Source organism: Cervus canadensis, chromosome 32 (genome assembly GCF_019320065.1).
Source record: "Cervus canadensis isolate Bull #8, Minnesota chromosome 32, ASM1932006v1, whole genome shotgun sequence".
NCBI lineage: Eukaryota > Metazoa > Chordata > Mammalia > Artiodactyla > Cervidae > Cervus > Cervus canadensis.
In genome coordinates, this window is record NC_057417.1 from 18,745,239 (window position 1) to 18,759,322 (window position 14,084).

Below are 14,084 nucleotides of genomic sequence, written 5' to 3' on the forward strand. Positions count from 1 at the left end.
AACAAAATTGTAAGAAATAATACAGAGAGGTCCCTTATACTCTTTCTGCGAAGGGTGATAATGTCTTGCAAAACTGTAGTTCAATATCACAACCAAGATATTGACATTGCTAGAATCCCCTGGTCGTCCTCAGATAGCCCCTATTGTGCTTCTACTTGTCTGCATGTGTTTACAGGCAAGCACGCACGCACATGTTATTTTTATTCATTTTGTTAGCCTGATTCTTATTAATTTAACGTTATCACGTGTCCAGTTTTTTGTCTCCACGACCACAGTGAGACACGGAGCAGTCCTTTCCTCTCGAGGATCCCCATGTTGCCCTTTTATAGCCACACCTCCCTCCCTCCCTTCCTCCCTCCCTCCCTCCCTGCCACCCCCTCCCGTCGCCACCAGCAGCCGCTCATCTATTCACCATTTCCATAATTTGATCATTTCAAGAATGTTACATAAATGGAATCACACAGCGTGTGCCCTTTGGGATTGGCTGTTTGCATCCCGGGGCTTGGATCTGATGCTGAGTCAGAGACGCTGTTCTTGGATGGGTTGTGAAGCCTTGGGGCTCTGTGCTCCCCCCACCCCGAGTGAAGACATCTTTCAGGAGCCAGAGGCCAGTGAAGTGAGCAGATTATGGCCTGGTTTCCGATTTTAAAATGACTCTGGCTGCAACATGGGGTGCAAGATGGCAAGATTGGGGTGCAAGATGGGGTGACTCATGTTTGTTGTAACTGCTCACTGCCCCTCCCACTGCTGGCTTCCCCTTATTCCACTGTTCTCCCTACCTCCAAACTGGGTTTTGGAAAAAATCTTGACATGACCTTATTCAAAGATTCTCAAACACTGCTCATTGCCTAGAGGAGGGCCTTCAACCTGGAGTCCTTACTTGGGCTTCAGTAAGCTCAAATGGGCTTCCCTGGTGATTCAGTGGTAAAGAACCCACCTGTCAGTACAGGAGACACAGGAGACGCGAGTTTGATCCCTGGGTTGGGAAGATCCCCTGGAAGAAGGCATGGCAGCCCACTCCAGTATTCTTGCCTGGAGAATCCCATGGACTGAGGAGCCTCGTGGGCTATGGTCCATAGGTCACAAAGAGTTGGACCCAACTGAAGTGACTTAGCACCCATGCAGGCAAGCTCAAGTAACCTCTGTGTGAACCACTAAGATGGAATGCAAAATTAAATGTGTGCACTTTTCTAGGAAAAGTTCTTGGAGTTTGCAACGGATGTTTAGATGGGTCAGTGACCTCCAAAGCTTTGAGGACTCTGGCGTCTAAACACAGAGAGTGGTTAAGAGCCAAGGCTCTGGATCCTGACTGCCCCTGTTCAGATCCCAGGACTGTCACCTCTCCGTAACCTCAGACAAGTCACCAGACTTTTCTGAGCCTTGGTTTCCTCATATGAAAATGAGAAAAAATAATAGTACCTACTTCATAGACCTGTTTTAAATATTGAATGCTCAAACTACCGCACAGTTGTACTCATCTCATATGCTAGTAAAGTAATGCTCAAAGTTCTCCAAGCCAGGCTTCAATAGTACCTGAACCAAGAACTTCCAGATGTACAAGCTGGTTTTAGAAAAGGCAGAGGAACCAGAGATCAGATTGCCAACATCTGTTGGATTTTCGAAAAAGCAAGAGAGTTCCAGAAAAGCATCTATTTCTGCTTTATTGACTATGCCAAAGCCTTTGACTGTGTGGATCACCACGAACTGTGGAAAATTCTTAAAGAGATGGGAATACCAGACCAGTTGACCTGCCTCTTGAGAAACCTGTATGCAGGTCAGGAAGCAACAGTTAGAATTGGACATGGAACAACAGATGGGTTCAAAATAGGGAAAGGAGTATGTCAAGGCTGTATATGGTCACCCTGCTTATTTAACTTATGCAGAGTACATCTTGCAAAACGCTGGGCTGGATGAAGCACAAGCCGGAATCAAGATTGCCGGGAGAAATATCAATAACCTCAGATATGCAGATGACACCACCCTTATGGCAGAAAGTGAAAAGGACTAAAGAGCCTCTTGATGAAAGTAAAAGAGGAGAGTGAAAAAGTTGGCTTAAAGCTCAACATTCAGAAAACGAAGATCATGGTACCCGGTCCCATCACTTCATGGCAAATAGATGGGGAAACAATCGAAACAGTGACAGACTATTTTCTGGGGCTCCAAAATCACTGCAGATGGTGACTGCGGCCATGAAATAAAAAGACGCTTACTCCTTGGAAGAAAAGTTATGACCAACCTAGTGAAGTGAAGTCGCTCAGTCGTGTCCGACTCTTGTCGTGTGCGACCCCATGGACTGTAGCCTACCAGGCTCCTCAGTCCATGGAATTTTCCAGACAAGAGTACTGGAGTGGGTTGCCATTTCCTTCTCCAGGGGATCTTCCCAACCCAGGGATCGAATGGGTCTCCCGCACTGCAGGCAGACGCTTTACCGTCTGAGCCACCAGGGAAGCCCCATGACCAAACTAGACAGCATATTAAAAAGCAGAGACATTACTTTGTCAACAAAGGTTCGTCTAGTCAAGGCTATGGTTTTTCCAGTAGTCATGTATGGACGTGAGAGTTGGACTGTAAAGAAAGCTGAGCACTGAAAAACTGATGCTTTTGAACTGTGGTATTGGAGAAGACTCTTGAGAGTCCCTTGGACTGCAAGGAGATCCAACCAGTCCATCCTAAAGGAAATCAGTCCTGAATATTCATTAGAAGGACTGATGTTGAAGCTGAAACTCCAGTACTTTGGCCACCTGATGTGAAGAGCTGACTCATTTGAAAATATCCTGATGCTGGGAAAGATTGAAGGTGGGAGGAAAAGGGGACAACAGAGGATGAGATGGTTGGATGGCATCACTGACTCAATGGACGTGAGTTTAAATAAACTCTGGGAGTTGGTGATGGATAGGGAGGCCTGGCGTGCTGCAGTCCATGGGGTCGCAATGAGTCGGACATGACTGAGCGACTGAACTGAACTGAACTGAATATATATATATATATATATATATATATATACACACACACATAATGTTTAGGGCTTCCCTGGTAGCTCCTGCATTTCAGGAGACCTGGGTTCAATCCGTGGGTCAAGAAGATCCCCTGGAGAAGGGAATAGCTACCCACTCCAGGAAACTTGGCTTGTTTAAATATGGGGGTAAATATTGTATGTTTGTTGACTGCATGATGAGGCTGCAGGAGGTGGGCGCACAGAGCCCTTTAGGGAAGGGCCTGCTAGATCCCCTGGGGTTTTTGGACCCTCTCTGTGTCAGCTGTCATCCTCTTGACAAGCTTCAAATCAGCAGGATTCCTTCCCACGGTATGCATAGTTACATTTGGGTACTGTCACCTCCCTGGCCATGGCTCTCATATCTCTGTTAATATGGCTTTAGCTGGAAGGGCTGTTTTGATTATTGAATTAATCTATGTAAAATGTTTAGAAAGAAGCAGAATAACCAACTCTTCCTGGCTCATTTCTTTCCATCTTGTTGGGTTCAGTCTGTGGTTCTAGGAAAAGTTGAAGGAGTTGGTATATTGGAAGGTACCTAGGCTCAGAAGCCAGCACACCTGGATTCTGACCCTTGCCCTGTCCTGTCTCTAGCTGTGGTATCTGATGGGCAAGTTATCTGACCTCTCTGGCCTCAGTTCCCTTGGGAAGAAAGTGGGAATAACAAGCCATCTTGCAGGGCTCTCAGGCTGAGTCAGTAAAGTAATAACTCTAGTGCACTTGGCAAAGGGTCAAATGAATACTTGACAAGCAGGGTTCTGTTTACACAAATGCTTGGTTAGGATAAAGACGCTGTTTCCAGCAGTCAGGCTCTGCTCAGAAATGACCTGGGCGTGAGCACCGTGTCCATGGAGGAGTACAAGCAGAAACTGGACGGCAGCATGTGAGAAATGGAATATTGGCAGGCACCCCTGTTTGGGTCGGCATTTGAACTGGGCAGGCCACCGTGATACCCCTCCCAACCCCAATATCAGGAACACCACAATGGAGGGTAGGGACTTGAAATTATTTCCTCTTGCCACGTGCCTTAGCTTGATCACTTGCTAATTATTCCTTTTCATTACTTTTCTTCTCTGCACCTTTGCCTTCCATTCCCTGTGATGTTCAGAGAGCCCTTGTTGCCACCACATCTGTGCCGTGTGAAAATGTGCACATCACATCTTGCATTTTCCCCTGAGATGCAACACCCGCGGTCTCTATGAAACCAGTCGGTGTGCGTATGTGGGTCGGTGTGTGAACATACATACGTCTGGATGTGCCCTCCAAAACAGATCAAAGAGGTAACACCCAGCCCACTGTACATGTCATAGTTAAGTCTTCCCTGAGAGGGGCTTGCTTTGCTCTCCCACACCATTTTAGAGGACTTCACCACATTAGCCTTCTGCCGTGTGACCCTGGACATGAGTCTTGAGCTCTCTGTTTCTCTTTATTCAAAATTTGGGCTGGAATGACCCCTTTGCCGTCTCTGCCCCAGGATGCTGTGGATCTCTGTGATCTTGCGAGAGGGAAGGTTACTGGGACTAGGCAGCGGAAACAAGCCCTACCACCCCACTCCCATCCCTCCTTCCTTGGTCTTCACGGCAGCTCTGCCAAGAAGGCCAGTTGGGACTTCAGGTGGATACCAAGTCTCCCCTAGGGAAAGTTTTCCAGCCCTGTGCTGAGCCCATCAGCATGCCAGATCATGTCCAAAGTGAATTCATTCGACAGACTTTCCTGAGCACGTGCTTTGTACATGCTTTCCTAGCACAGGCGTTGTCCTAGGTACTAGGAGCTTGATCCTACACGATACTCTTGTCTGGGCTCTTGGGATGATAGACACACAGCTGAAAGGAGAACGTCTCCCAGTCTCCTTGCCTTTCGCCCCAGGGCACTTTTTGAAGAGTACAGGCCACTTGCTATACAGACCACCCTTCAAGTAGGCTTGTCTGACATTTCCACGTTTCCATGTGACTTGTGAACTGGGGACAGGACCCCAGGGAAGGGATGCTGTGTTCCTCCAAGAGCATTGTTTTCCGAAAGCTCATGACCTTGATTTGTTCCTGGCCATGTCAACACAGGCCATTTGATTAAGGTGGTATCTGCCAGTTTCTGTGTATAAGGTTCTATACAATTATATATATATATGTATGTGTGTGTATATATATACACACACATATATAAAGTACTGTATACAAAATATCTAAAGTTATAAAGTTAATTAATGGAGCTTCCCAGGTGGTGTTAGTGGTCAAGAACCTGGCTGTCAATGCAGGAGACCTAAGAGACCTGCTTCGATCCCTGAGTCAGGAAGATTCCCTGGAGTAGGGCATGACAACCCACTCCAGTATTCTTGCCTGGAGGATCCCATGGACTGGGGAGCCTGGTGGGCTATAGTCCATGGGGTCCCAAACAGTTGGACATGACTGAAGCGACTTAGCATGCATGCATAGTTAATTAATAAGTATTTGATTCATTAACTTATAATAATTAATATGAGTTTGTGGGGAGATTGGAGGCTGCTGTGGTGAAACAGAGTTGTCCGTTCCCCCCACTTATTCATCTGTATCACCTTAGACTTCTGTACCCCTATTTTACCTCTTAAGGGTTACAGTTGGTTTCTAAAAGATTCATTATGAGGTTCCAATTTTGCCTGTTTTGGCCAGTGGACACCCATTCTAGCTGGCTCTTTTTGAGAGGTCTTCATCATTCTTGGAGCCCGCCCTTACTTTCTGGCACAAGAATTCTAAGCTCTTCTTGTACTTTCCCCGCTCCTAGAGTCAGCTGTTTCTCCGAGGAGCTCTGGTTTCTGTCCGTGCAGAATAATATTTAGAAGCCAAGCCCTGGGTGCTGGGATGGCATGGTCCTCAGAGGCATAAAAGGGCATCGTCGGGGCAATTAGCAAAAAGGAAATAGGGTCTGTGGGTTAGCTGGCATCCCTGTTAACTGCCTGCTTTTGATGGTTCTATTGTAGTTATGTTGGTGACTGTCCTTGCTTTTCTTAATAAACTACTTGAGTATTAAGGGGTCGTTTATTCATTATGAATAAATGTATAAATGAATGAATACATGAGAGGGAGACGAGAGTGAGCAAGAATGAATGAAAAGGATAGGCAGAGGAAAGACTTGGGGGTGAGAATGAGTTCCTGGTGTGATTGAAGAGCGGCAGGAAGTGAAGGTGTCCAGTGGGACAGGAGTGCCTGTGCGGGTGGGGGCCAGGTGGAGAGGAGGCGGGGCCAAGTTCAGATGGGCGGGGCCAAGTAGAGAAGGAGGCGGAGCCAGGTGGAGAGGGAGATTGGGCCCGGCTGGGGAGGGATTTCAAGTGGGACACAGTCACTGGAAAGCTTCCGACGGAGCCTGGGGCTCCTGGCGAGGTACTCGGGCCATCTCGTGCTCCCGACTTTGTGCCAGGCGCTGTAGGTACACAGCTCACTTCCTCTTTGCAACATACCTGTGAGGTTGATCTTGGTATCTTTTCCAAGGAGCAGTAAAAGGAGCCAAAACTCTGAAAGATAGGGTAACTCTCTTAATGGCGCATGAACTTTGAAGCAGCCCGAGGCCTGGCAGCTGCTTTTCCGGATGGGACCCCCACCTAGAGACCGCTGCGGGGCTAGCGGGTGGAGGAGTGGGTGCTCTCAGTCAAGCCAGGGGAGCCATCCCAGTCTATTGCTTCTGAGAGGGTGTTTGGCTTTAAGCGCCAGGAGTGGTGGGAGAAAATTGCAAACTCCTTGACCCCTGGGGAGTCGGCTCCTGAGCGCTTTTCTTAGTGATGATAACTGCTGACAATACTGGATCCATTACTTTGTTCAGGTCACTGTTTGAGGACTCCACACAACAGGGACCCTCACAACAGGGACTTCCCTGATGGTCCAGCGGTTAAGAATCCACCTTCCAATATAGGGGACTCAGGTTCGATCCTTGGACGGCATAAGATCCCATATGCCACATGCCTCAACTAGAGAGAAACTCCAGTATGCCCTCAGCTAAGACTCTACACAGCCTAGTTAATTAATTTGTAAAAAATCCTCATAACATCCCAGTGAAATGGGGTGTATTGGCCCCACTTAATGGATTAGGAAACCAACAAACAGGGGCGTTAAGCAATTTGCTCTGTCCCAAGTGACAGAGCAAGTATTTAAAGTTAAGGAAATAATCAGAGAAATGTATGGTGATGGTTCTCCAAGGAAGGGCTCATAAACCCCGCTGTTTATAGTAACAAAGTAATAAACATAATAAATAAGGGCTAAAAGCTGACAGTGGCCACACAATGGAATACTACTAATTAACTGTTGGGAATCTAGTGGCCTGGAATGATGTTAAAGGCTATAGTAAGTTTAAATTTTAAGCTTTAGCATGTATTGGGTGCTGCTATTTTGGTAAATAAAATTTATATTTATCTCCCAGTTTTTATAGAACAGATCTGGAAGAAGAGATTTCAGTACGTAAGGGGTTCTTGCTGGGCCTCGTGATTTGGGGGGATTTGAATTAGGTTTTCTTTGGGGTAACCACATTTTCTAATTTTTATTCCCCAATCTCGGATTGGGTGCTGATGCTAGGAAAGACTAAGGGCAGGAGAAGAGAGCAACAGAGGATGAGATGGTTGGATGGAATCATCGACTCAATGGACATGAGTCTGAGCAAACTCCAGGAGATGGTGAAGGACAGGGAAGCCTGCCGTGCTGCAGTCCATGGAGTTGCAGAGGCAGACATGAATGAGTGACTGAACAACAACAGATCACGGGTTATGGGGTGTCATTAACACGCTAGGGGTGATGCACGATTCCATTTGTGTAAACAGCAGAAAAGTGATCCAGGGGTTAGAAGTCAGGGTGGTGGAGTAATGACTTGAGGGGAACAATAATAGTGTTGTGTAACAACTAACCACAAAACCTTGAGGGGCGTGTAACAGGAGACATTTTTTAGCTCAAGTTTGTAGGCCAGCTTACCTGGGCTTGGCTGATTTTGCTGAGCTGATTTCAGTTGTGCATCCAAGATCAGCCTCCAGTTGGCCTGGCAGCCCTGCTGATCTTGACCTGACTCAAGTGACCTCACTCTCCCAAGTGGGGTGGCCGCCTGTTGCCTAACACAGCATGAAACTGCTGGGACTGTGGCATGTCAGCATCCTCCCAGAGTCTAGCCCAGGCGTGTTGCCCAGGCAGTGGGCCTGCAACAGCAGGTCTCCCTGTGCATCACTTTTGCTAATGTCCTACTGGCTGGAGCTAGTCACATAGTTGAGGCCAGGGTTCAAGGGTCGGGGAGAGCACCCTACCCCGAGTCATGATGGGGTGGGAGCACTGCAAGGTGGTTGCTGTTTAGTTGCTAAGTCATGTCCGACCCTGTGGACTGCAGCACGCCAGGCTTTCCTGTTCTCCACTATCCCCCAGAGGTTGCTCAAATTCATGTCCACTGAGTCTGTGATGCTACCCAACCATCCCATCCTCTGCCGTCCCCTCCTCCTTTTGCCTTCAGTCTTGCCCAGCATCAGGGGCTTTTCCAGTGAGTCGGCACTTTGCATCAGGTGGCCAAAGTACTGGAGCTTCAGCTTCAGCAATAATCCTTCCAGTGAATATTCAGGGTTGATTTCCTTTAGGGTCGACTGGTTTGATCTCCTTGCTGTCCAAGGGACTCCAAAGTTGCATGGGTACAAGAGGAGTGAAGAACTAAGCCATGGATGTAGTAAATCTAACACACTCGGCAGCGTCATTTTTAGTGGCTGCCTGATACTTCATGGGGGCTTCCCTGGTGGCTCAATGGGTAAAGAATCCACCTACAATGCAGGAGACACAGGAGAAGCAAGTTCAGTCCCTGGGTCAGGAAGATCCCCTGGAGAAGAAAATGGCAACCCACTCCAGTATTCTTGCCTGGGAAATCCCATGGACAGAGGAGCCTGGTGGGCTACAGTCCATGGGGTCGCAAAGAGTCAGACATGACTGAGTGACTAAGCACAGAACACAATACTTCCTGGCATGGGTACCGTCATTTATTTAACTAGCTCTGTAAGGCTGGACAATTAAAGACTGCCATCTCCAAGATATATTTCAAGCAACTGTAAACTGCTCCAGAGATTAATTGGGGTTTTCTCACACACACACACACACACACACACACACACACACACACACACAAATGAAGGCTAGGTCTGGAAATAAATTTTGTAAGCCTTGGGTTAAATGAAGAAAGATATAGATTCCTTTACTGTGAGATTTATCAGAACCTTCACATGTTAATGTGTATTATGAATTTGCAGAAGCCTAAAGGGGTTGCTCAAACTTAACAGGCCGTGGGGTTTTTTTCAAGAAGCATCTCTTGGGACAGGTGTTCTGTGGCTCTGACTCTGGGCTTTGTGCGGGTGTGTTGTGTTTACTGGTTGTAAGCAGAGCTCTGGGGGGGTGTGGGAGGCTTGTTGCTGGCCGGGGGAGGGTCCTATCTGGAGGGAGGTGAGCTCTGAAAGCTGCCCTCGGGTTGATGGGACTGGGAGATCACAAGTCAGTGCTAAACCACTAACCCGCTAACCCGATTACTTGCTCCCAGCAGGCGCTGTAGGATCTCCCGATGGGGCGGCTTCTCTCTGTACTCATGTTCCCAGTGAGCTGCCTAATCCTATTGTGGGTGGCCGGTTCTGGTAAGTCACCCCCCCCACCCCGTCATTCATCTGTTCCTTCCTTCATTCAGCAAACCTTTAGATTGTTTCCGCACCAAGCCCCCAGGATAATCAGAGAACAACACAAAGATTTGAGGAGACTGCATGATAGTGGGAGGGGACAGCTGATGACAAATGGTTCTAATATTAAGGAGATTCTAAAGATCCTTAGGGGCTTCCCTGATAGCTTAGCTGGTAACTAATCCACCTGCAATGCAGGAGACCCCAGTTCGATTCCTGGGTCAGGAAGATCTGCTGGAGAAGGGATAGGCTACCCACTTCAGTATAAAGAGTCTACCTGCAATACCCAGGTTCGAACCCTGGGTTGGCAAGATCCCCTGGAGAAGGGAAAGGCTACCTTAGAAGGTGACGTTGTTGTTGTTGTTCAGTTGCTAAGTTGTGTCCAACTTTGTAACCTGAGGGACTGCAGCATGCCAGGCTCCACTGTCTCCCAGAGTTTTACTCAAATTCATTCAGAAGGTGATGGCAAAAGACAAAATAGGACAGATGAGGGAGGACTGGGAATGCTGGCTGGAGGGGAAGGACTGTGATTTGAAGATGGAAGGGAGGTTCAGGAAGGAGGGGACATGGGTATACCCATGGCTGATTCTTTTTGATGTATGACAGAAAACCACAAAATTCTGTAAAGCAATTGTCCTTCAATTTAAAAATTAAAAATAATAATAATAATAAAGTGCCTGGAGTCACAGTGGAGCAAAAATTTGAAGGAAATGGGAAGCCGGGCACTCGCCCAGGTTAGGAGTGTTCTCAGTGGCGGCCCTGAGCCCAGAGCCTGCCTGGAGTGTTGGAGAGACCAAACGAGGCAGACATAGGGGAGTCAGTGAGCAGGAGGAGGGAAGAGATGGAGATAACTAGGTAAGCAGGGGACCAAGCAGGGTGGAAGCTGGGAGGCAGGGAGGAGGCACCGTGAGACAGGTGGGGCCGGGACCAGCAGAGCGGAGGGGATGGCATTGGCGTTTGGATCCATCTGGGAGGTAGATTTGAAGACAGATTGGAGTTGAGGTGAGAGAGACAGAGGTAGCAGGAATGACTCCAGCATTTCTAACCTGAGTGACTGGGAGGGACACAGTCGTCATTGATGAGATGCAGAGGATATTTGGAGCGGGCGGGGAATCAGGAATTAGTTTTAGACATGAGGTAAGTTAAGACTCTCCTTGGGCTTCCCTGGTTATCAGTGTTAGAGAATCTGCTTGCCAGTGCAGGAGATACAGGTTTGATCCCTGGGTTGGAAAGATCCCCTGGAGGAGGAAATGGCAAACCCACTCCAGTATTTGTGCCTGGGAAATCCCAAGGACAGAGAAGCCTGGTGGGCTACAGTCTGTTGGGTTGCAAGAGAGTCATGACTTAGCGACTAAACAACAGCAAGATTCTCCTTAATGGGGTAACTCCTTTATCCAGCGAACAAACACAAGTTGATGTGAGCTGGGAGGGGCCTGGTACTGAGCGTGGGAGCCGGAAGGCACCTGGTGGCCAGGCACTGGCCGCCCAGAGCAGGGCAATAGCTCCCTGATGATTTGGCAAAACCCAGCATTCATCTGGCTGGGTTCAGATTCCAGCTCTGCCAACAAACTCGCTGGAAGAAGTCCCCCAAGCCTTTCGTCCCGTCCTTCAGCATTGGCCCAAGCCAGAGGACCAGGCGTCTGGGTGACAAGGCCATGAGGGTCAGCCTCCTGGGCACAGAGAGGGCTGGGGAATAGATGGGGGGGCAGGGAGCAAGACAGCGGAAAATAGTGCCTCCCCCAACCCACACCATGGGACAGATGCCTGTGGTGGTGGGGTAGCAATCCCCAGACTGACATGTTTTTTCTTTAATTCAGCCACGGGCAGGTCATTGAGTTTGCATATGATAAAAGTGCATTTGGTCTGTCCCCACTGATGGACCCTGTCCCAGAGGGTATTTCTTCAGCTGCAGGCATCACCCCAGTGCCAGCTGGGAAACTCCCAGAGCCCGGTCCCGGCCCCCCCTCTGTAGGGACTGTGCCTGGGACAGTGGTTTCATTGTCGTGTGATGGGCCCCTTGGTCCCGTGTGGGCTGGTTTCTGACTCATCCCTCTGGGTCGTCGGGCTCCAGCTGCTCAGAGGTCTCCTGTGTCTCCCCAGGGAGCATGAGGGTCCTTCAGGATCCCACCTGCTTCTCCGACTACATCACCTTCTCCACCTGTGAGTGGGAGATGTCCAGACCCACCAACTGCCAGGCCGAGCTCCGCCTGACCTACCAGCTGAACTTTTACTTCTCTGAGTGAGTCTGGGCTGGAGCTGGGAGTTGGGGAGGGTTTGCCTTGGAGTTCACCTGGCCTAGGTGGTGCCCTGGAGTGCATGTGCTAAATTCAGCTCTTGGGGGCTTGACTGGGCACCGCAGAGATGAGGTGCCCTGGGGTGCAGGGTAAGAGGCAATGAGTGCATTGAGGTGCTCCAGGGTCAGTATCACCAAGGCACCTGGCAGGTGGATGTGGTGGAATTCTGGACTAGACCAGAGGTTATCAAACATTTTTGTCTCAGGATTATCTTGGATGCTTAAGAATTAGCGAGGACCTCAAAAGCTTTAGTCTGATATCAGCTGTTGTTGCTATTCAGTCATTAGGTCATGTCCGACACTCTGCGACCCCCATGGACTGCAGCATGTCAGGCTTCCCTGTCCTTCATTATCTCCCAGAGTTTGCTCAGACTCATGTCCATTGAGTCAGTGATGCCATCCAACCATCTCATCCTCTGTCACCCCCTTCTCTTTCCGCCCTCAGTCTTTCCCAGCATCAGGGTCTTTTCCACTGAGTTGGCTCTTTGTATCATGTGGCCAAAGTACTGGAGCTTCAGCTTCACCATCAGTCCTTCCAATAGATGTAGCCTGGGTAACTTAGATCTATTGATATTTTCTGTGTTAGAAATTAAAACAGAAAATTTAAATTACAAGAGCCAACAAGTTCCCATTCAACAGGCTGTCGGAGCAACAACATGGCCACAGATCATGTGGCCTCTGGAAAATTCCACCCTAAGCTTCTGAGAGAAAAACAGTGGAAATGATGGCTGATGTCAGAGTATTACTATGAAAACTGTTAGACCCAGTGGAACCCCAGACCACACTTTGAGAACTTCCGGGCTAGACCATTGTTTAGGGGTGCAGTGTTAGTGATAGAGTTCACTGCAATGATTGGTGGACCATGGAACTTGGAATGTTTTTCCAGGTGGTTCACTGGGATATCCCATGGTACACAGGGCTAACTGCTGTTGCATATGGTACCCAGGACATGACCTAGTACACAAGACATACAGTTATGAAGCACAATGGGATATACAGCGTACCCTATGTGGGCTACTGAGTACAGCCAACGTGGCTACCCAATTTAGGCTACCGACTGTGCTTCTGTATGCACATTGGCCTAGACCGGGGATCTGCAAACTGCCCCATGGGTCACATCTGGCCCACCACCCGTTTTTTTTTTTTCCCCATTTTTTTTAAATAAAGTTTTATTGACAACATCCATGCCCATTTGTTTATGTATTGTCTGTGGCTGGGGCTTTTTTGTGCTGTATCAGCAGAGTTGTGTAGTTGGGACAGAAAGGGTATGTCCCGCAAAGCCACAAATATTTAGCATCTGGTCCATTACAGGAAACATTTGCCAGCCGCTGGCCTAGCCCATGAGATGTGCGGTTGGCTATTTTGGGTGACACGTTAGGATTAGGCTGTGGGGCACAGGGTATGTGCCCAGGCTAGCCTATGAGACCGGAGAGGCTCTAGGACACACACATATGTCATTACAAGTTCTTTCATGCCATGGGTTCTTCCCTTTCACTGGCTTTCAGGGTCCAAGCCTGCGGACAGGGGTGGATAAAAGTCCATGGTGGATGTGATGAGGAGCTGTGGGCAGCAGGGAGGTGGTCCCAGGCCATTGTCCCCACCACACCCCAGCTGCTCTGGTCCCAAGTCCCCAGATCTGGTCCTTGAGGTAGGGTGACCAGGAAGCTGGAAGGGCCTGTGGTTCCTTGAGGTGTGTCCTGGAACGCCTGTGGGTCACATGCCTAGCCTAATGTAACATCTGTGTTTGCAGAATCAACAAATGTATCCCCGAGAACAAAGCAGGTGCGGGGGACACGGTGTGCATATGCCATATGCTGATAGATAACGTGGTCAGAGAAGATACCTACCAGGTGGACCTGTGGGGCGAGGAGCAGCTGCTGTGGAACAGCTCCTTCAAGCCCAGTGAGCATGGTGAGTAGGGTGGGGCGTGGCGGGGGCGGGGTGGGGCGGGGCGGGGGCGGGGCTGCAGGCATTCCCGCAGTGTGCTGGGCAGGCTTCATTCCGGGGAGGGGGCCATGCAAGCAGCCTCCTACCTTTTCCCAAACCCGATGGGGTTCGTGCCCCTTTCTGGGCCTCAGTCCTCCCATCTTTGAAATGGAGTTGGCTCAAGAGTACATCAGGCCCCGTTCAGTTCAGATATTTCAACCTTCAAAATTTAAGTG

At 49.0% G+C, this 14,084-nt stretch overlaps 1 protein-coding gene across 5 annotated transcripts in view; it reads left to right on the forward strand.

Annotated features, from left to right (window-relative positions):
- The window catches only part of IL4R (interleukin 4 receptor), a 50,641-nt gene that overhangs the window by 17,388 nt on the left and 19,169 nt on the right, over positions 1-14,084 (forward strand). For 3 of the 5 annotated variants that reach the window (XM_043454953.1, XM_043454956.1, XM_043454955.1), the window contains exons 2-4: positions 9,503-9,590; positions 11,730-11,868; positions 13,673-13,833. In XM_043454953.1, coding sequence (XP_043310888.1) covers positions 9,521-9,590; positions 11,730-11,868; positions 13,673-13,833 — 370 coding nt within the window. In that variant the 5' untranslated portion in view covers positions 9,503-9,520. Of the gene's footprint in view, positions 1-4,247; positions 4,273-9,499; positions 9,591-11,729; positions 11,869-13,672; positions 13,834-14,084 lie in introns of those variants that run through there. The other 2 variants (XM_043454957.1, XM_043454954.1) reach the window with 2 other exon arrangements.